The following is a 20,759-nucleotide window of genomic DNA, read 5'->3' on the forward strand; positions in this document are numbered from 1 at the left end:
TGGTTGTTTTTTGGGGTAGACAGCAAAATTGCATGGTCAGGGGGGCCCAAGAAAATGCTTGCCCAGGGTCCAAACAATACGGCCCTGGGTTAATGTACTAATTTGATGCTTAGTATTTCACCATGGAGGTCTTTTAGGGACCCAGGGATCCTCATCATCATTTCTCCCCCTTCCCCCCACATTTGTGCTCACATGGTAGAAAAGTGTTTTCTTCTTTGAATGCTGCTGCAGAGCAACCACCATATCTTAGCTGCAGGCACTCTTTCCGGTAACTGGAGACAACTTTTAAATAATCATAGAACAGAGCTTCTGCTACCATGCAACATTGAGGCATAGGGTCAGTTCTCCTAAAGATCCTGGCACACTCCCCTACAAGGGCCCGTCCTTAGATTTTGGAAAGAATATGCAAATCAGGAAGTCAATTGGTGGCTGATGCTACTGTAGACTCATCCAACTGTCCAAGAGTAGAGGTAAAAGTGTTGAAGCTTTCCTGTTCCATCTACCTATTTTACACAGGATTACAAGATGTTAAACCTTTCCGCGATTCTTGTGGGGTTTGAGATCTGGAATACCAAGGATCAGATTGAAGTAAATGCTACAGCTTCGCCAACTTTGGAAACATTTTCTAGATGGAGAAAGGAAAAGTTATTGCCTAGAATAGCACATGACAATGCTCAACTTATCACGTAAGTCTTTGATTGCAGATATAATCAGGTTTTCAAATAGTAATATCCATATTTAGGGTTTAATGCCATATATACATATATGAATGTTAAAGTGTATGCTTATTATTCTAAAAAAAAAATACTGCGCTAAAAAATATATACTCAATAAAAGCATATATATGCTTTTATTGAGTATATATTTTTTAGCGCTGCACAGTATTTTTTTTATAATTTGCTTACCAACACATGTCTGTTTAGTGTGCTAGCTGATTATAATTAGCGCAGTTTATTTATTTTTATTTATCCTTATTATTAATTATTCAAAAACATGTGCTCGCTAATGCCTGGGGCCAAGCAGGGCCGCATTAATGTGGCATCAACATTATGGCGGTACCCCGCTGTACACCCCCGTGTCTCTGTATTATAACGTGATGCTGTCATGCAGGTGCCACAATACATATACCTTCTCAATAATGCCACATTTTGAAGGAGATACCACAGAGCAGTGTCCAGTTCCACCAGTCCAGTTTGACACTGCCACTTCCCTCCAAGTGACAGAACAGGCATCAGCATGGACCCCATGTAAGCATAATTAACTCTTTTCTCTCCTATACCATGTGGCTAAGGCCTTAGGAACTCTGCCATGCGGGTCCAGTCCCAATTGCTGGGGCGCCGACCTCTTCCTTCACTATGCATGAGATCCATCACCCATACCAATACCGCTCACCTGCTGTTTGGCTGTCATTTTATCCTTCTTTGATACTTGTTGCCTGTAGCAACGGCATGTCAACCACTTCATCCCGTGTTTGCATTATAGCCCTGTTCTTCCATATGCTATTACTACCATGCACCAGTGGTGTATTTAGGTTTTGTGCTGCCCTAGGCCTGACTAAACTTGTGAACCCCCTAATTTAACTATGGTCCACCCCTTCCTGTAAAGGCCACACCCCTTCCTGTTTCTGAACCGTTCTGTCATCTGTAAACCACAGACCAAAACCACAGTCTATCAGTGCCCATCAGCGCAGCCTCATCAGTTCCCATAAGTTCGGCCCCATCAGTGCCCATAAGTTCAGCCTCACCAGTGCCCATAAGTTCAGCCTCATCAGTGCCCATAAGTTCAGCCTCATCGGTTCCCATAAGTTCAGCCTCATCAGTGCAGACTTATCAGTGCCGCCTCATTACTGTCCATCAGTGCAGCCTCATAAGTGTCCATTAGTACAGCCCCATCAGTGGCTACCAGTGCAGCCTATCAGTGCCCATTAGTGCAGCCTAAGATATTTGGACTTTGGTGTTTGCTGCCACTGATTGCAATTATAGGAATATTTCACTTATTTGTATAATGACTAGGACGTCCATTGTCATTATACAAATAAGTGGAATAATCAGTGGCAGCAAACACAAGTCCAAATATATTATAAGATAGGAGTAATCTTACTAATCCAGTGACATATTGCGATAGAGGTGAGCAGGTCCAAAATATTATTGCCATCATATACAATTAAAAGTCTTAATTGTATATGATCAATTCAATATGCTCGCTCAAGGACGAGGATGTTTAAAGAAATTAAATTATATTATTGACATGATGCCTGCCATACCTGGGGGCGGAGGAGGGTAGGCGGAGCATTAGGCTGCAGTGCCACACTTATCAGCATTGGCGGCCATCAGGCCAGTTGTATTAAGTGTGGTAGGCGGCCTGCGGTCTGTCCGAATGTCCTCACCCGCCGGTATTATCATACCGGCAGGTAGCAATGTGGGTGCTAGACTTATTTGCCTCCTGGACCCTGCCCTCTGGCCCAATTCGCCCCATAGGACTGACACTATACTAAAAGTGTAGCGGAAGCCGACGGGGACCGTTTTTGTGCGGGAGCCGGGAGGAGGCTTTTTTTTTTATGTACGGGGTCCAGCTTTTTTGCTGCCCCCCTGCAAAGTGCTACCCTAGGCCTGGGCCTTGTTGGCCTATGCCAAGATACAGCACTGCCATGCACCCCTTTACGTAACTTCAGACCAGGCTTTGAAATAGTTTAGAAAAGACAAAAAAGAAAAAGAGGGGCGCACCGACCTAGTGCATTACCATAAAAACTTTTATTAAAATATTAAAAGGTGTACAAAATACTCACAAGACTGGTGTGGTACAACACACATCAAGAATAGCATATACAGTCTCCAAGGTAGCCAGGTCCCAATAGGGACAAATGAGCATGCAGATAGTCGCATGGCGCTGCTGTGGCTAGGCTGACGCGTTTCAGGGGCTGCAACCCCTGAAACGCGTCAGCCTAGCCACAGCAGCGCCATGCGACTATCTGCATACTCATTTGTTACTATTGGGACCTGGCTACCTTGGAGACTGTATATGCTATTCTTGATGTGTGTTGTACCACACCAGTCTTGTGAGTATTTTGTACACCTTTTAATATTTTAATAAAAGTTTTTATGGTAATGCACTAGGTCGGTGCGCCCCTCTTTTTCTTTTTTGTCTTTTCTACCAGTGGTTCTAGATACCCTTGATCCTGAAGGGGGCAGCAAGACCAAACAGCTCTCTTTACATCTGAGTTTGTAGTGCACCTCTTTCTACTCCATCAGACAGCACTTGAGCGCAGGAGGTTTTGTTTTTATTTGAAATAGTTTAAACAAACTTTACTGTGAAACTCTCATGGCATTAGAAATACAAGCACAACACAGTTTAACCTTAACTATCTATGTTGTGGCTGCTCAGACATTAGCTTAGGATGGTCTTAGTTCAGAATTAGAGTGCTCCAACAACTAGCCGTGTCCTCCAGAACTCCGGTGTCTTGTAAGACTATAGGTCACAGCAGTCCCTGAGCAGCAGGCTCCTCTACCTCTGGGCGGGTGATTGCTGGTTAAAAGGATTTAGCTGGGCAGTCTGGGCAGAGCCTTCCCCCATCTTATATATGTACAGGGAGGAGGGCAGAACCCTGCCGAAATAACAGGAACTGAATTAGCCCTTCCCTTACCTGGACTGTTAGAAACCGTAAACACTTAATTTTTTCCAACACAGTGCAGCTTGGCACACAGTGTGTTGTGGTGTGCTGCAATGCATGTACAGTGGGTATAGAAAAGAATCACCCCCTGTAAAATAATAACATATTGCTTTGCCATCTGAAATGAAGAAAGAAACACAGTTTTTGTTTCATCCAGCTTTATTTACTCAGTGCAGCTTATATCATCCAAGTGAAAGATAGAACACCAGCATAAAAACATACATAAAAAGATACAAAAAAAAAAACAAAACAGAATCACAGAGTTGGAAAAAGGATTACCTCCTTGAGTCAGTATTTTATTGCACCATCTTTTGCTTTAATTACAGCTAGTGATGAGCCGAACACCCCCCCGGTTCGGTTCGCACCAAAACACCGCAAACAGAGGAAAAGTTTGTTCGAACAAATGAACCCCTTGAAGTCTAAGGGATTCGAACCTTGAAAATCAAATGGCCTCATTTTGAAGGCTTAAATGCAAGTTATTTCCCAAAAAAGTGTATGGGGGTCTGGGTCCTGACATGGGGAACATGTATCGATGAAAAAAAGTTTTTAAAAACGATCATTTTTAAAGGAGCAGTGATTTACTGATTTTAATGAGGCTTTAAGTGAAACTATAAAAATGAAAAATTCCTTCAAATATCGTGCCTGGGGGGTCCCCTGAATGTGCCTGTAAAGTAGTGCATCTCTACGATGTACTGTATGTAGCCTGCTGCAGCTATACTCACATTTATAAAGCAAAAAATGTCATATACAAATATACATACAAGTTTCAAATCACATGTACTTGTCATACAGGTGCAGAAAAATTGGGCCTTGGTTTTTGATGGTACCTGAACACCATAACCCCTCTTAGCAACTCTTGCTGGGTGCAGGAACGGGCCCTGCTGCTAAAAAATCCATACAAATTTGAAATTGCATGTACTTGTCATACAGGTGTCGAAAATCGGGCCTTTGGTGTTGCTGGTGCCTGAACACCATAACCAACCCCTCAGTTACTCTTGCTAGGTCCAGGAACGGGACCTGCTGGTAAGAATTCCATGCAAATTTCAAATCGCATGTGCTATACAAGTGCCAAAAATTGGGCCATTGGTGTTGGTGGTGCCTGAACACCGTAACCAACCCCTCAGTTACTCTTGCTTGGTCCAGGAACGGGACCGGCTGGTAGGAATTTCATGCATATTTGAAATCGCATGTGCTATACAAGTGCCAAAAATTGGGCCTTTGGTGTTGGTGGTGCCTGAACACCGTAACCAAGGCCTCGCAGTTACTCTTGCTAGGTCCAGGAACGGGACCTGCTGGTAAGAATTCCATGCAAATTTCAAATCGCATGTGCTATACAAGTGCCAAAAATTGGGCCTTTGCGGAAGGTGGTACCTGAACACCGTAACCAAGGCATCGCAGTTACTCTTGCTTGGTCCTGGAATGGGACCTGCAGGTAAGAATTCCATGCAAATTTGAAATCGCATGTGCTAAACAAGTGTCAAAAATTGGGCATTTGCTGAAGGTGGTGCCTGAACATCGTAACCAAGGCCTCGCAGTTACTCTTGCTTGGTCCTGGAACGGGACCTGCTGGTAAAAATTCCATGCAAATATGAAATCGCATGTGCTATACAAGTTCCAAAAATTGGGCCTTTGCGGAAGGTGGTGCCTGAACACCGTAACCAAGGCCTCACAGTTCTTCTTGCTGGGTGCAGGAACGGGACCTGCTGGTAAGAATTCCATGCATATTTGAAATCGCATGTGCTATACAAGTGCCAAAAATTAGGCCTTTGGTGTTGGTGGTGCCTGAACACCGTAACCAAGGCCTCGCAGTTACTGTTGCTTGTGCAGGAACAGGACCTGCTGGTAAGAATTCCAGCCAAATTTGAAATCGCATGTGCTATGCAAGTGCCAAAAATTGGGCCTTTGCGGAAGGTGGTCCCTGAACACCGTAACCAAGGCCTCGCAGTTACTCTTGCTTGGTGCAGGAATGGGACCTGCTGGTAAGATTTCCATGCAAATTTGAAATCGCATGTGCTATATAAGTGCCAAAAATTCGGTCTTTGCAGAAGGTGGTGCCTGAACACCATAACCAAGGCCTCGCAGTTACTCTTGCTTAGTGTAGGAACGGGCCCTGCTGGTAAGAATTCCATGCAAATTTGAAATCGCATGTGCTATACAAGTGCCAAAAATTCGGTCTTTTCAGAAGGTGGTGCCTGAACACCGTAACCAAGGCCTCGCAGTTACTCTTGCTTGGTGCAGGAACGGGACCTGCTGGTAATAACTCCATGCAAACTTGAAATCACATGTGCTATACAAGTGATACAAATTGGGCCTTTGCTGAAGGTGGTGCCTGAACACCGTAACCCAGGTCTCGCAGTTACTCTTGCTTGGTCCAGGAACGGGACCGGCTGGTAAGAATTCCATGCATATTTAAAATCGCATGTGCTATACAAGTGCCAAAAATTGGGCCTTTGGTGTTGGTGGTATCTGAACACAGTAACCAAGGCCTCGCAGTTACTGTTGCTTGTGCAGGAACAGGACCTGCTGGTAAGAATTCCATGCGAATTTGAAATCGCATGTGCTATGCAAGTGCCAAAAATTGAGCCTTTGTGGAAGGTGGTCCCTGAACACCGTAACCAAGGCCTCGCAGTTACTCTTGCTTAGTGTAGGAATGGGCCCTGCTGGTAAGAATTCAATGCAAATTTGAAATCGCATGTGCTATACAAGTGCCAAAAATTGGGGCTTTGCAGAAGGTGGGGCCTGAACACCGTAACCAAAGCCTCGCAGTTACTCTTGCTTGGTGCAGGAACGGGTTCTGCTGGTAAGAATTCTATAAAAATTTGAAATCGCATGTGCTATACAAGTGCCAAAAATTGGGCCTTTGGTGTTGGTGGTGCCTGAACACCGTAACCAAGGCCTCGCGGTTACTCTTGCTGGGTGCAAGAACGGGACCTGCTGGTAAGAATTCCATGCAAATTTGAAATCTCATGTGCCATGCAAGTGCAGAAAATTGGGCCTTTGCTGAAGGTGGTGCCTGAACACCGCAACCAAGGCCTCGCAGTTACTCTTGCTGGGTGCAGGAATGGGACCTGCTGGTAAGAATTCCATGCAAATTTCAAATCACATGTGCTATACAAGTGCCAAAAATTGGGCCTTTGCAGAAGGTGGTACCTGAACACCGTAACCAAGGCCTCGCAGTTACTCTTGCTGGGTGCAGGAACGGGACCTGCTGGTAAGAATTTCATGCAAATTTGAAATCTCATGTGCTATACAAGTGCCAAAAATTGGGCCTTTGCCGAAGGTGGTACCTGAACACCGTAACCAAGGCATCGCAGTTACTCTTGCTTGGTCCTGGAATGGGACCTGCTGGTAAGAATTCCATGCAAATTTGAAATCGCATGTGCTATACAAGTGCCAAAAATTGGGCCTTTGCGGTAGGTGGTGCCTGAACACCATAACCGAGGCCTCGCAGTTACTCTTGCTTGGTGCAGGAACGGACCTGCTGGTAAGAATTCCATGCAAATTTGAAATCGCATGTGCTATACAAGTGCCAAAAATTGGGCCTTTGCGGAAGGTGGTGCCTGAACACCGTAACCAAGGCCTGGCAGTTACTCTTGCTTGGTGCAGGAACGGGACCTGCTGGTAAGAATTCCATGCAAACTTGAAATCGCATGTGCTAAACAAGTGTCAAAAATTGGGCATTTGCTGAAGGTGGTGCCTGAACATTGTAACCAAGGCCTCGCAGTTACTCTTGCTTGGTCCTGGAACGGGACCTGCTGGTAAAAATTCTATGCAAATATAAAATCGCATGTGCTATACAAGTGCCAAAAATTTGGCCTTTGCGGAAGGTGGTGCCTGAACACTGTAACCAAGGACTCGCAGTTACTCTTGCTTGGTGCAGGAACGGGACCTGCTGGAAAGATTTCCATGCATATTTGAAATCGCACGTGCTATACAAGTGCCAAAAATTGGGCCTTTGGTGTTGGTGGTGTCTTAACACCGTAACCAAGGCCTCGCAATTACTCTTGCTTAGTGTAGGAACGGGACCTGCTGGTAAGAATTCCATGCAAATTTGAAATTGCATGTGCTATACAAGTGCCAAAAATTGGGCCTTTGCGGAAGGTGGTGCCTGAACACCATAACCAAGGCCTCGCAGTTACTCTTGCTTGGTCCTGGAACGGGACCTGCTGGTAAAAAATCCATGCAAATTTCAAATCGCATGTGCTATACAAGTGCCAAAAATTGGGCCTTTGCGGTAGGTTGTCCTTAACACCGTAACCAAGGCCTCACAGTTCCTCTTGCTGGGTGCAGGAACAGGACCTGCTGGTAAGAATTCCATGCAAATTTGAAATCGCATGTGCTATACAAGTTCCAAAAATTGGGCCTTTGGTGTTGGTGGTGCCTGAACACCGTAACCAAGGCCTCGCAGTTACTGTTGCTTGTGCAGGAACAGGACCTGCTGGTAAGAATTCCAGCCAAATTTGAAATCGCATGTGCTATGCAAGTGCCAAAAATTGGGCCTTTGCGGAAGGTGGTCCCTGAACACCGTAACCAAGGCCTCGCAGTTACTCTTGCTTGGTGCAGGAATGGGACCTGCTGGTAAGATTTCCATGCAAATTTGAAATTGCATGTGCTATATAAGTGCCAAAAATTCGGTCTTTGCAGAAGGTGGTGCCTGAACACCGTAACCAAGGCCTCGCAGTTACTCTTGCTTAGTGTAGGAACGGGCCCTGCTGGTAAGAATTCCATGCAAATTTGAAATCGCATGTGCTATACAAGTGCCAAAAATTCGGTCTTTTCAGAAGGTGGTGCCTGAACACCATAACCAAGGCCTCGCAGTTACTCTTGTCTGGTGCAGGAACAGGAACTACTGGTAAGAATTCCATGCAAATTTGAAATTGCATGTGCTATACAAGTGCCAAAAATTGGGCCTTTGCGGAAGGTGGTGCCTGAACACCGTAACCAAGGCCTCGCAGTTACTCTTGCTAGGTCCAGGAACGGGACCTGCTTGTAAGAATTCCATGCAAATTTGAAATAGCATGTGCTATACAAGTGCCAAAAATTGGGCCTGTGCGGATGGTGGTGCCTGAACTGTAACCAAGGCCTCGCAGTTACTCTTGCTTGGTCCAGGAACGGGACCTGCTGGTAAGAATTCCATGCAAATTTGAAATCGCATGTGCTATACAAGTGCTGAAAACTGGGCCTTTGGTGTTGGTGGTGCCTGAACACCGTAACCAAGGCCCCGCAGTTACTCTTGCTTGGTGCAGGAACGGGACCCGCTGGTAAGAATTCCATGCAAATTTGAAATTGAATGTGCTATACAAGTGCCAAAGATTGGGCCTTTGCGGAAGGTGATGCCTGAACACCGTAACCAAAGCCTCGCAGTTACTCTTGCTTGGTCCAAGAACGGGACCTGCTGGTAAGAATTCCATGCAAATTTGAAATCGCAGGTGCTATGCAGGTGCCAAAATTTGGGCCTTTGGTTAGCTTGGCACAGGGACAGGGCCTACTGTTAAAAATGAGATACGACATTTCAATTGTATGCACCTGTCATACAAGTGCAGAAAACTTAGGCCTTGGGGGTTGGTAGTGACCTAAACCAAAAACATTGTTGGAAGCTAGTAGAATCAATATAGAGGAATAGGATAGGCAGCTCTGATAGCTCTTATTGATCCAGGACTGGATCAGCCGAATCTTTGGACAGACGCACTCTTTTGTCCGTCACAAAACCTATAGCAGCACTGAATTACTGTTCGGAAAGCACACTGGAAGCAGGACAGGCCAGTAGCTCCATTGCACATTGAGCAAGTTCATCCTCAAGACCCAGTAAGCCAGTGGATGCGCAGCTGGAAAGGTCTCCAGGTCTGCTCTTGCGCCTATATAATCATGCACCATATGATGGAGATGCTGGCAATGGTTGTTTAAAGCCCTAGGTGCTGCTGAGGACAAAAGAACTGTTTAAAGGCATCAGTCAGCTGGCTGCCTTCTCCACCGCTCCTCCTTTGGCTGAATGATGCCTCAGAAACACGTCCAGAGAATCTTGACAATGTTGACAATTTTTTTTTTCAAGAGCTCCTCAAGATGTTTCATCCTCTGCTCTCTCTGCGAAGGCATGATGAGCTCTGCAACGCTACCCTTGTAACGTGGATCAAGAAGGGTTGCCAACCAGTAATTATCCCTCTCCTTGATAGCAGAATCAGGGAGCCCATGCAACATAAGTTGGAGGAGGCATGAGCTTCTGAGTCCTCTGGGTCACTAAGAATGACATTGTCAGCAGGAGCAACCTCTCCCCAACCACGTACAACTCCTGTGGTTTCTGGGGAATCAAAACCATCCCTTCTAGACTGCTGTATGCTATCCTCTTCCTTTACATCCATGCTGCCGAAATCCTCATCCTCTTCCTCCTGTGTGTTTTGTGGCCCTGCAACAATGATATCTGCATAAAGGGGGCCATGTGAGGAAAGGAAGTCCTCCTCTTCCTGCCGCTGTTCTGCCTCAAGGGCTCTGTCCATGATTCCACGCAGCGTGTGCTCCAGCAGGTAGAATAGCGGGATAGTGTCACTGATGCATGCATCCAAGTGGCCTCCTCAAATGGTGACAGGACAATGCATGCATCCTTAATCAAAAGCTACTGGCATGGCGAAAAAAAGCCAAGCTCCCCTGACCCTGTCCTTGTGCCATACTAACACAGGTACTGATTGATGGCCCTCTGCTGCGTGTGCAGCTGCTGCAGCATTGCCAACATTGAGTTCCACCTATCGGGCATGTCACAAATGAGGCGGTTGGTGGGCAGGTTGAATTCCCCTTGAATGTAAGATTAGCGAGCACTGGCATTGAACGAACAGTGGAAATGGCCACAGACTTTCCTGGCCTGCCTCAGGAGATCTTGGAAGCCTGGGTATCTGCTCAAGAAATGCTGCACCACCAGATTCAGAATATGTACCAAGCATGGAACATGTGTCAAGTGTCCCTGTCGGAGGACGGAGAGAAGGTTGGTGCCATTATTGCATACAACCATTCCTGGCTCAAGCTGTCGTGGCGTCAACCATCTCTGAGCCTGCCCTTGCAGAGCTGACAGAATCTCTGCACCCGTGTGACTCCTATCCCCTAGAAAGACCAACTGAAGCACAGCATGGCATCTTTTAGCCTGACTGCTTGCTTAGCCCCTTGAACACTTAGGGAGCACTGCTGCTGCAGAGGAGAATTGCGCAGAAGAGGACATGGAGTTAGGTAAGGAGGAGGTGGTGGAGTAGCCAGATGTGGCAGAACCAGCACCAGCTTTTTGGAGGCGTGGTGGCAAAACAAGCTCCAGCACCGAACCCTCTCCTGCATCTTTCACAGCTTCCAGCAGAGTTACCCAGTGCATCGTGAAAGAAATGTAATGTCCCTGTCCATGCCTGCTGGACCAAGAGTCAGTAGTAATGTGCACCTTTCTGTTGACCGCTTTGTCCAACGAGGCCAAAACACTACCTTCCACATGACGGTAGAGAGCCGGAATGGCCATACGCGAGAAGTAATGCCTTTTTGGGACCTGCCACTGTGGTGCAGCACATTCCACAAATTTGCAAAAGGGAGCCGAGTCTACCAGCTGAAAAGGCAGCAACTGTAATGCTAGCAATTTGGCCAAGCTATCATTAAGACGCTGAGCATGTGGATGGCTGGGACAGTATTTCTTTCTACGGTTCAGCAACTGGGGTAGTAAAATTTGCCTGCTGCTCAAATCAAGCGGTGGTGTACTGCTAGCAGATTGGGTGCAAGTCTCTGTGCCACTCATTGCTATACCATCATCCCTCTCAATGCTGGTATTTGAAAAGGCATGAGGTATAGTAGGGTTAGAGATTGCAGATGAGAAGCAAGGTGATGTATGCTTGTTTTGATCCAGTGCCTCTTTCAGGTGCTGTTGCCAATGGACTGCATGGCAGGTCATCATATGCCTTGTCAAGCATGTGGTGCCCAAGCGGCTGGTGTTCTGGCCACGCTTGATCCGCTTTAGACAGATGCTGCAAACAGCAACGCTGCAGTCTACTGCACAGGTGCTGAAAAAAGCCCACGCTAATTAACTTTTTGGAGTCCGTGGAGATTTTGCAGCACCCTGCACCTGTGGGGCTCTGTGCTGTGACGCAATAGGTTGGCTACTGCTATGGCAGCCCCTGGACCATATCCTGCCTCGTTGCAGTTGTGTGTCCTCCTCATCCACCCCCTCCTCCTCCTCCTCCTCCTCTATCCTGTCAGGCACCCAAGTACAGTAAGTGACCTCATCATCCCTTCCCTCCTCGTCACTGGAGCAAACTTGGCAAGGGACTTCCTGAGGACGCGATAACTGCGAAATGCATTGTGATCTGTAAACTGGAAACGGAGTTAACCAGCGACGTCATTTCCTGCTTTGGTCTGGAACGCATGCCACCGCTGCCACACTACAGGGGCTGGGAAGGAAACTGTATCCTATTACAGAGCACCAGAGTGGTCACTTCCATACACCCAAAACATATTGCAGCGCTTCCACATAGTGCCAGGAGAAGGCACTACACACTGTAAGCAGCCAATTTTATCTTTCATTTTGTCACTATAATATAAACGGATTTACACTATATTTTGGCTTCCCTATCATATTTTCCCATATACATCTGCTTGAGACCCTATCCTGCGGTCCAGATCCAGATTGGAACATTTACCACCTATCCCTGGATTGGATAAACTCGGTGGAGGATTGATCTATCCTTAAAGGGATCAAAAGCAATCTAGGTCCTTGTGGCCTAAAGCCATCTGGTAAGAAGCAAATATTGCTGAATTTTATCAAGAGCACAAATTGGAGCACAAAAGCACTTTGAAGATTTTATTTAATCACCACGGACTTTCTTTCACCTATTGCACAAAATATAAATTAATTACAGATTTTATAGATTGTATTGCTAATTTACATGCATTTTTATGTCACACAAGGTTTTACAACAAAAGTGTCACTAATTGCAATTTTATTATCACTAAAAGTCACCAATTTTATACAGACACAGAAATATATATTTCACCCTTTTATTAGGTTGTTATTACAAATGGTTCACATTATGGTATTATAGATGATTTTAAAGTCCACCATTTATTTATTTATTGATAAACGAGGTTCATTTTTATGGACATAATTGATTGGTGTAGACAATCTAATACCCCCTAACACACCTGGAACACCACCACTGATTACCAGGGCCTATTTTTTCACTTATCTACTACTTGTATTTTTTTGACACCACCATTAAAATAAAAAAGGGCAGCAGGTTTTTGCATTACATCAAGGGCCAAAACATTAAAACCAGGCACCTTCACCATCTATAATAAACTTGGCAATAGTGATGTCGCGAACCTAAAATTCGCCGTTCGCGAACGGCGAACGCGAACATCGGCAAATGTTTGCGAACCGGCGAACCGGGCGAACCGCCATAGACTTCAATAGGCAGGCGAATTTTAAAACACACAGGGACTCTTTCTGGCCACAATAGTGATGGAAAAGTTGTTTCAAGGGGACTAACACCTGGACTGTGGCATGCCGGAGAGGGATCACGCAAAAAAAAGTTCTTAAAAATTATAATTTTTTGATAGAGAGCCAATTATTGGAAAAATTAAAAAAAAATAAAAATAAAAAATTTCTTTGGATTTAGCATCTGGGGGGTCTAAAAAGTGTACCTGTGAAGTTTCAGCTCTGTAGCATGTCCAGAACCCCTAAAAAACAGCATTTTTCTTATATTTTCAGGAATATGGCTTCTCTGCGGCTGGCTTTTTCTCTTGCAGGCATTTATCGGGCATTTTTTTAGGCAGGCATGTCATTTTTTGTATTTAGTGTCTGGGGGGTCTAAAAAGTGTACCTGTCAAGTTTCAGCTCTGTAGCATGTCCAGAACCCCTAAAAAACAGCATTTTTCTTATATTTTCAGGAATACGGCTTCTCTGCGGCTGTCTTTTTCTCTTGCAGGCATTTATCGGGCATTTTTTTAGGCAGGCATGTCATTTTTTGTATTTAGTGTCTGGGGGGTCTAAAAAGTGTACCTGTCAAGTTTCAGCTCTGTAGCATGTCCAGAACCCCTAAAAAACAACATTTTTCTTATATTTTCAGGAATACGGCTTCTCTGCGGCTGTCTTTTTCTCTTGCAGACATTTATCGGGCATTTTTTTAGGCAGGCATGTCATTTTTTGTATTTAGTGTCTGGGGGTCTAAAAAGTGTACCTGTCAAGTTTCAGCTCTGTAGCATGTCCAGAACCCCTAAAAAACAGCATTTTTCTTATATTTTCAGGAATACGGCTTCTCTGCGGCTGTCTTTTTCTCTTGCAGGCATTTATCGGGCATTTTTTTAGGCAGGCATGTCATTTTTTGTATTTAGTGTCTGGGGGGTCTAAAAAGTGTACCTGTCAAGTTTCAGCTCTGTAGCATGTCCAGAACCCCTAAAAAAAAGCATTTTTCTTATATTTTCAGGAATACGGCTTCTCTGCGGCTGGCTTTTTCTCTTGCAGGCATATATATCAGTGGTGGGTGGGCAGTGGCACAGTACACTCTCTGTGGACCTGGCAGCAGTCACTGGCACCCAGGCAACTGCAATTTAAAAAATATATATATATTTTTTTTACTTTGCAAGCTGCTGTGCCACTTTATATATCAGTGGTGGGTGGGCAGTGGCACAGTACACTCTCTGTGGACCTGACAGCAGTCACTGGCACCCAGGCAACTGCAATTTTAAAAAAATATATTTTATTTTACTTTGCAAGCTGCTGTGCCACCTTATATATCAGTGGTGGGTGGGCAGTGGCACAGTACACTCTCTGTGGACCTGACAGCAGTCACTGGCACCCAGGCAACTGCAATTTAAAAAAATATATATATTTTTTTTACTTTGCAAGCTGCTGTGCCACCTTATATATCAGTGGTGGGTGGGCAGTGGCACAGTACACTCTCTGTGGACCTGACAGCAGTCACTGGCACCCAGGCAACTGCAATTTAAAAAAATATATATATTTTTTTACTTTGCAAGCTGCTGTGCCACCTTATATATCAGTGGTGGGTGGGCAGTGGCACAGTACACTCTCTGTGGACCTGACAGCAGTCACTGGCACCCAGGCAACTGCAATTTTAAAAAAATATATTTTATTTTACTTTGCAAGCTGCTGTGCCACCTTATATATCAGTGGTGGGTGGGCAGTGGCACAGTACACTCTCTGTGGACCTGACAGCAGTCACTGGCACCCAGGCAACTGCAATTTAAAAAAATATATATATTTTTTTTACTTTGCAAGCTGCTGTGCCACCTTATATATCAGTGGTGGGTGGGCAGTGGCACAGTACACTCTCTGTGGACCTGACAGCAGTCACTGGCACCCAGGCAACTGCAATTTAAAAAATATATATTTTTTTTTTTACTTTGCAAGCTGCTGTGCCACCTTATATATCAGTGGTGGGTGGGCAGTGGCACAGTACACTCTCTGTGGACCTGACAGCAGTCACTGGCACCCAGGCAACTGCAATTTAAAAAAAAATATATATTTTTTTTACTTTGCAAGCTGCTGTGCCACCTTATATATCAGTGGTGGGTGGGCACACAGTGGCACTGCAGTGGGCACAGTACACTCTGTGGACCTGACAGTCACTGGCAGCCCAGGCAACTGCAATAATAAAAAATATTTTTTTTTTTCAATTTATTGCAAGAAGATGCTGTGCCAACGTATATATATCAGTGGTGGGCAGTGCACTGCAGTGGGTACAGTGCACTCTGTGGACCTGACACAGCACTCACTGCAATTATGACAGAGGAAAAAAAAATATTTTTTAAAATGCCAGGTACTGTGCCTGTGCCACCCGAAATGAGTGTGGTGTGCACACAGTACAGTCTGTGGTAGGTCTGTGGCCTCTCACACACAGCGGGCAGGCAACTGCAGTGTACAATAGATATATATATATATATATATATAAAGAAAAAAATCTATTACCTTACCAGCCCTTAAAAGGGCTTTTGGGGACACTATATATATATATATATGTATATATATAAATAAAAAAATCCTCAATTACCAGCCCTTAAAAGGGCTTTTGGGGACACTAGATAGATATAGATATATATATATATGAAGAAACAACTCAATTACCAGCCCTTAAAAGGGCTTTTGGGGACGCTAGGTATATATATATATATATATATATATATATATAAAAAAAAAAAAAAAAAAAACACAAATACCAGCCCTTAGAAGGGCTTTTTGGGGTGCTGATATTACAGCAGTAGTGGACCAAGAACACTGCAAGACCAGGAACACTGACTAACTGTCCCTAGCTTAACAGCAGCAGCAGCAGCAGCAGCTCTCCCTACTCTCACTACACACACTGCTTCAGAATGATCTAAGATGGATGCTGCCCTTGCTTATTTATAGGAGGTGGGAGGGTGTGGGTGGGAGGTACGCTGATTGGCTGGAAATGTGTCTGCTGACTGTAAAGTTCAGGGTCAAAGTTTGCCTCAATGATGTCTTATGGGGGGCGGACCGAACATCGCATATGTTCGCCGGCAGCGGCGAACGCGAACATGCTAAGTTCGCCGGGAACTGTTCGCCGGCGTCACCCCCTCTCTCTAGGCTCATGTTATTCCCTTCATCAACTTGGGAAACAACATCACAGCTTTCAAATTGCTGCGCATCCTCCAGGAGCATGTCACTGACACTATGATCGAATAGTTCAGGTGACTCCTCCGTGCAGTGCATGATGGTGGGGCAACTGAAGGAGTAGCTGTGGAGAAGGAGCCTGTGGAACAGGGTGGATGAGGATGGCTTATTGATCCACTCCACCAACTCGTCCACATCTTGTGGATGAATAGCATGGGCAGCACTGGAAATAAAGGACGGGCGTGCCCTGCCTGCAGAGGATGCACTATGTTGACTGTGATCACCACTTTTCACAATCGACACAGAGGCTGCTTGCCCTCTTTTCGTGGCCTGTGAGCGTCGGCCTCTCCTTGTCGACCTTTCGGACATGATGTTGATACAGATCAATATAGGGTATACGCAACTGACCAATAAATACTCAATGACCTGCTATGATGTAATTGATAGCCCTATAGATGAGCTGTGGTGGTTATAGATGTACGCAAGTGACCGATTATCAATACTCTCACTGATATCTGATATAATCTATAATCCTATAGATGGATGATCTGTGATCCCTTTAGAAAGATCCACAACTGAGCAAAGGCTACTGTGGCTGATAGCAGTGATCTCTATTCCTACAGTTCTGAGACCCCTATAGAAAGATCCCCAACTGAGCAAAGGTTACTGTGGTTGATAGCAGTGATCTCTATTGCTACAATTCTGGGACCCCTATAGAAAGATCACCAACTGAGCAAAGGTTACTGTGGTTGATAGCAGTGATCTCTATTCCTACAGTTCTGAGACCCCTATAGAAAGGTCGCCAACTGAGCAAAGGTTACTGTGGCTGATAGCAGTGATCTCTATTCCTACAGCTCTTAGACCCCTACAGAAAGATCCACAACTGAGCAAAGGTTACTGTGGTTGATAGCAGTGATCTCTATTCCTACAGTTCTGAGACCCCTATAGAAAGATCACCAACTGAGCAAAGGTTACTGTGGTTGATAGCAGTGATCTCTATTCCTACAGTTCTGAGACCCCCTATAGAAAGATCACCAACTGAGCAAAGGTTACTGTGGTTGATAGCAGTGATCTCTATTCCTACAGTTCTGAGACCCCTATAGAAATAACACTAACTGAGCAAAGGTTAATGTGGTTGATAGCAGTGATCTCTATTCCTACAGTTCTGAGACCCTTATAGAAAGATCACCAACTGAGCAAAGGTTACTGTGACTGATAGCAGTGATCTCTATTCCTACAGTTCTGAGACCCCTATAGAAAGATCACCAACTGAGCAAAGGTTACTGTGGCTGATAGCAGTGACCTCTATTCCTACAGTTCTGAGACCCCTATAGAAAGATCACCAACTGAGCAAAGGTTACTGTGGTTGATAGCAGTGATCTCTATTTCTACAGTTCTGAGACCCCTATAGAAAGATCACCAACAGAGCAAAGGTTACTGTGGTTGATAGCAGCGATCTTTATTCCTACAGTTCTGAGACCCCTATAGAAAGATCCACAACTGAGCAAAGGTTACTGTGGCTGATATCAGCAGTGATCTCTATTCCTACAGGTCTATGAATATTTGAGAATGTTGCAGAAACTGACCGATGAACAATACTGTGACTGGTATCTGATGTAAAGAAAGAAAGCTCTCCCTACCTCACACAGGAACCTTGGCCCTCCCTACACTGCTACTCACTCACTGGCGCTATATTGTCTGATATTATATAAAGAAATCAATATATACCTACCTCACACAGGAACCTGTCCCTCCCTACACTGCTAGAAATGTCTCTCTGCACTGTCTGACTCCAAAAAAAACTATTCTCTCCCTGCCTGAATAGCCTGCCTGTACCTGTCTAATCGCCGACACAATGACACTACACGCTGCGGCTGCGCGAGCAGCCTTTATGTAGTGTGGGGCGTGTACATGGCCCCTGAGCCATGATTGGCTAAAGGCAGCCTGCCTTTAGTCCAATCATGGCAAAGATCATTTGATTGGCCAAAGCATGGGTTTAGGGTGCATGCTTTGGCCAATCACATGCACAGTGCATTATTGGAAACTCAAATTTCCCGCAAAGAAGCACATTTGTTCGTCATTCGATGAACGATCGAATTGACAATGTTCGAGTCTAACTTACCTTCGACTCGAACTCAAAGCTCATCCCTAATTACAGCCTTTAGTCGGTTGGGATATGTCTCTACTAACTTTGCACATCTAGACTTTGCAATATTTGCCAACTCTTCTTTGCAGAACTGCTCACAGTCAGTTAAATTTGATGGTGACCGCTTGTGAATTGCAGTTTTCAAGTCATTCCACAGATTTTCAAAGGGGTTTAGGTCTAGGCTCTGACTAGGCCATGCAAGGACATTCACCCTTTTCTCCTTCAACCACTGTGTGGTCATTTTTCCTGTGTGCTTTGTGTCATTGTCATGTGTGAAGGTAACCCTTCCCCCAATGACAACTTTCCGGCAGAGGGCAGCAGATTTTCCTAAAGAATTTAAAGGTATTTTGCCCCATCCATTTTTACTTCTATCCTGATAAGTGTTCCAGTCCCTGCTGCAGAGAAACACCCCCATAACAGGATATTACCACCTCCATGCTTTACTGTAGGAACGGTGTTACTTGGATGGTGAACTGTATTGGATTTCCACCAGACATATCGTTTGGTGTTGAGGCCAAAATATTAAATTTTAGTCTCGTTTGACCATAACACCTTTTTCCATGTGACCTCAGAATCTTCAAGGTGTGTTTTGGCAAAGCTCAGTGGTGACTGCATGTGGCCTTTCTTAAGAAGTGGCTTTTTTCTTGCAACCCTCCCATACAAGCCACATTTGTGGAGAATTTGTGATATTGTTGTCACATGCATACAATGACCACTCTTTGTCATAAATTCCTGTACCTGCTTCAGAGTTGCTGTAGGCCTCTTGGTAGCCTCTCTGACCAGTTTCCTCCTGGCTCTTTCATCCAATTTGGAGCTACATCCTGGTTCATGGAGGGTCTGTTTTGTAGTGCTAAATAAATGAAGTTCAAAGTAAATCATTAAAAAATAGCCCATATAGTGCTTGAACAGTAAAGTGCATTGTGACAGAAGAAAAGAAAGTCTATTGAAGTAATATCCAAAGAAATGTGATTGTTTAGATGAATATCCACCTGGTGCACCTCCACCGTGATAATAAACAGGATGTGAGCTTACCAGATCTCTAGACTCCACGCTATAGGAGTCTAGACAAGCATTTAAATAATGATCCAGTACTCAAAGTGAATCCTTCAGTGGTTAGAATGGAAAGGAAGGTAAAATGGCTGGCCAAACGAACCCCTGGTGTTCCTCAGATGTGACCAATAAGGAAGAAAAATGGAGTCCACATAGTGTAAAACCGTAAAACACTTTTATTTTGAAAAAAGGTTACTAAACACTTACAGCAATCCAGTGGATAGTCTAGGTCTGAACTAACCACGCCATTTGAGCTTGTGTAAAAGTTGTTTTTATCCTGGGAACTACCATTTTAACCGCTGACTATTCACTGGACTGCTGTAAGTGTTTAGTAGCCTTTTTTTTTTTTTGTTTGGCCAGCCATGTTACCTTCCTTTCCGGTCTAACCACTGAGGGATTCACTTTGAGTGCTTGATGGATATTTAAATGCTTGTCTAGACTCCTATAGCGTGGAGTCTAGAGATCTGGTAAGCTCACATTCTGTTTATTATTATGGTGGAAGTGCACCAGGTGGATATTCATCTAAACAATCACATTTCTTTGGATATTACTTCAATGGACTTTCTTTTCATCTGTCACCATGCACTTTAGTGTTCAAACACTATATGGACTATTTTATAATGATTTACTTTGAACTTCATTTATTTAGCACTGCAATTTGTATGATGTATGTTTTTGCACAATCGGTTCTGTTGTGATATTGCAAGCAGCTGTATTTCACATAAGTTATTATCACCTGCACAGTAATATTTTTTACTTTTGCAGGGTCTGTGTTGTACCAAATACCTTTCACTTCTTAATATTAGATTTCACTGTGCTTCTAAGCATTGATAAAGCCTTTGACATTTTATTGTTTCCAACTCCTGACTTGTGAGCTTTATCCCGAAGATCTTTTGACAGTGCCTTGCCACCCATAGTTGATTGTTTGCTTCATTTGCACTACCAGGGACTGAAATGCTCCAGGAAAGCTCTTTTCATGCTGAGCTAATCAAAATGACCACAGATGATCACAGTTGAAATTTAAAAGGCTTTGTGTGCCACTGAGAAGATAATTAACTCTACCTGATTGAGTTTACAAGTCATTTTTTGGAGAGGGGTGATCCTTTTTCCAATTCAGTGATACTGTTTTTGATGTTTTTTTTTCTTTCTGACATAATTGGTGTTGTATCATTCAAATAGATGTTATAAGTTTGGGGGGTCCACTGTATATCCACTTTTAAAGGGGGGTCCACTGTATGTCAGAGGTGCGTTGCCTAATGTGCGCATAATGTTACTGCACGTTGTGGTATTGC

The 20,759-nt window shown here is 44.4% G+C and overlaps 1 protein-coding gene across 1 annotated transcript in view; it reads left to right on the forward strand.

Annotated features, from left to right (window-relative positions):
* The window catches only part of LOC309552768 (snake venom metalloproteinase ACLH-like), a gene marked incomplete at its 3' end in the record, with an annotated part of 89,414 nt that overhangs the window by 39,560 nt on the left and 29,095 nt on the right, over positions 1 to 20,759 (forward strand). The window contains exon 7 of the mRNA XM_082253683.1: positions 517 to 686. Coding sequence (XP_082109809.1) covers positions 517 to 686 — 170 coding nt within the window. The remainder of the gene's footprint in view (positions 1 to 516; positions 687 to 20,759) is intronic.

The sequence above is a fragment of the Pelophylax lessonae genome (assembly GCF_965119305.1).
Source record: "Pelophylax lessonae genome assembly, chromosome: 4".
NCBI classification, from domain to species: domain Eukaryota; kingdom Metazoa; phylum Chordata; class Amphibia; order Anura; family Ranidae; genus Pelophylax; species Pelophylax lessonae.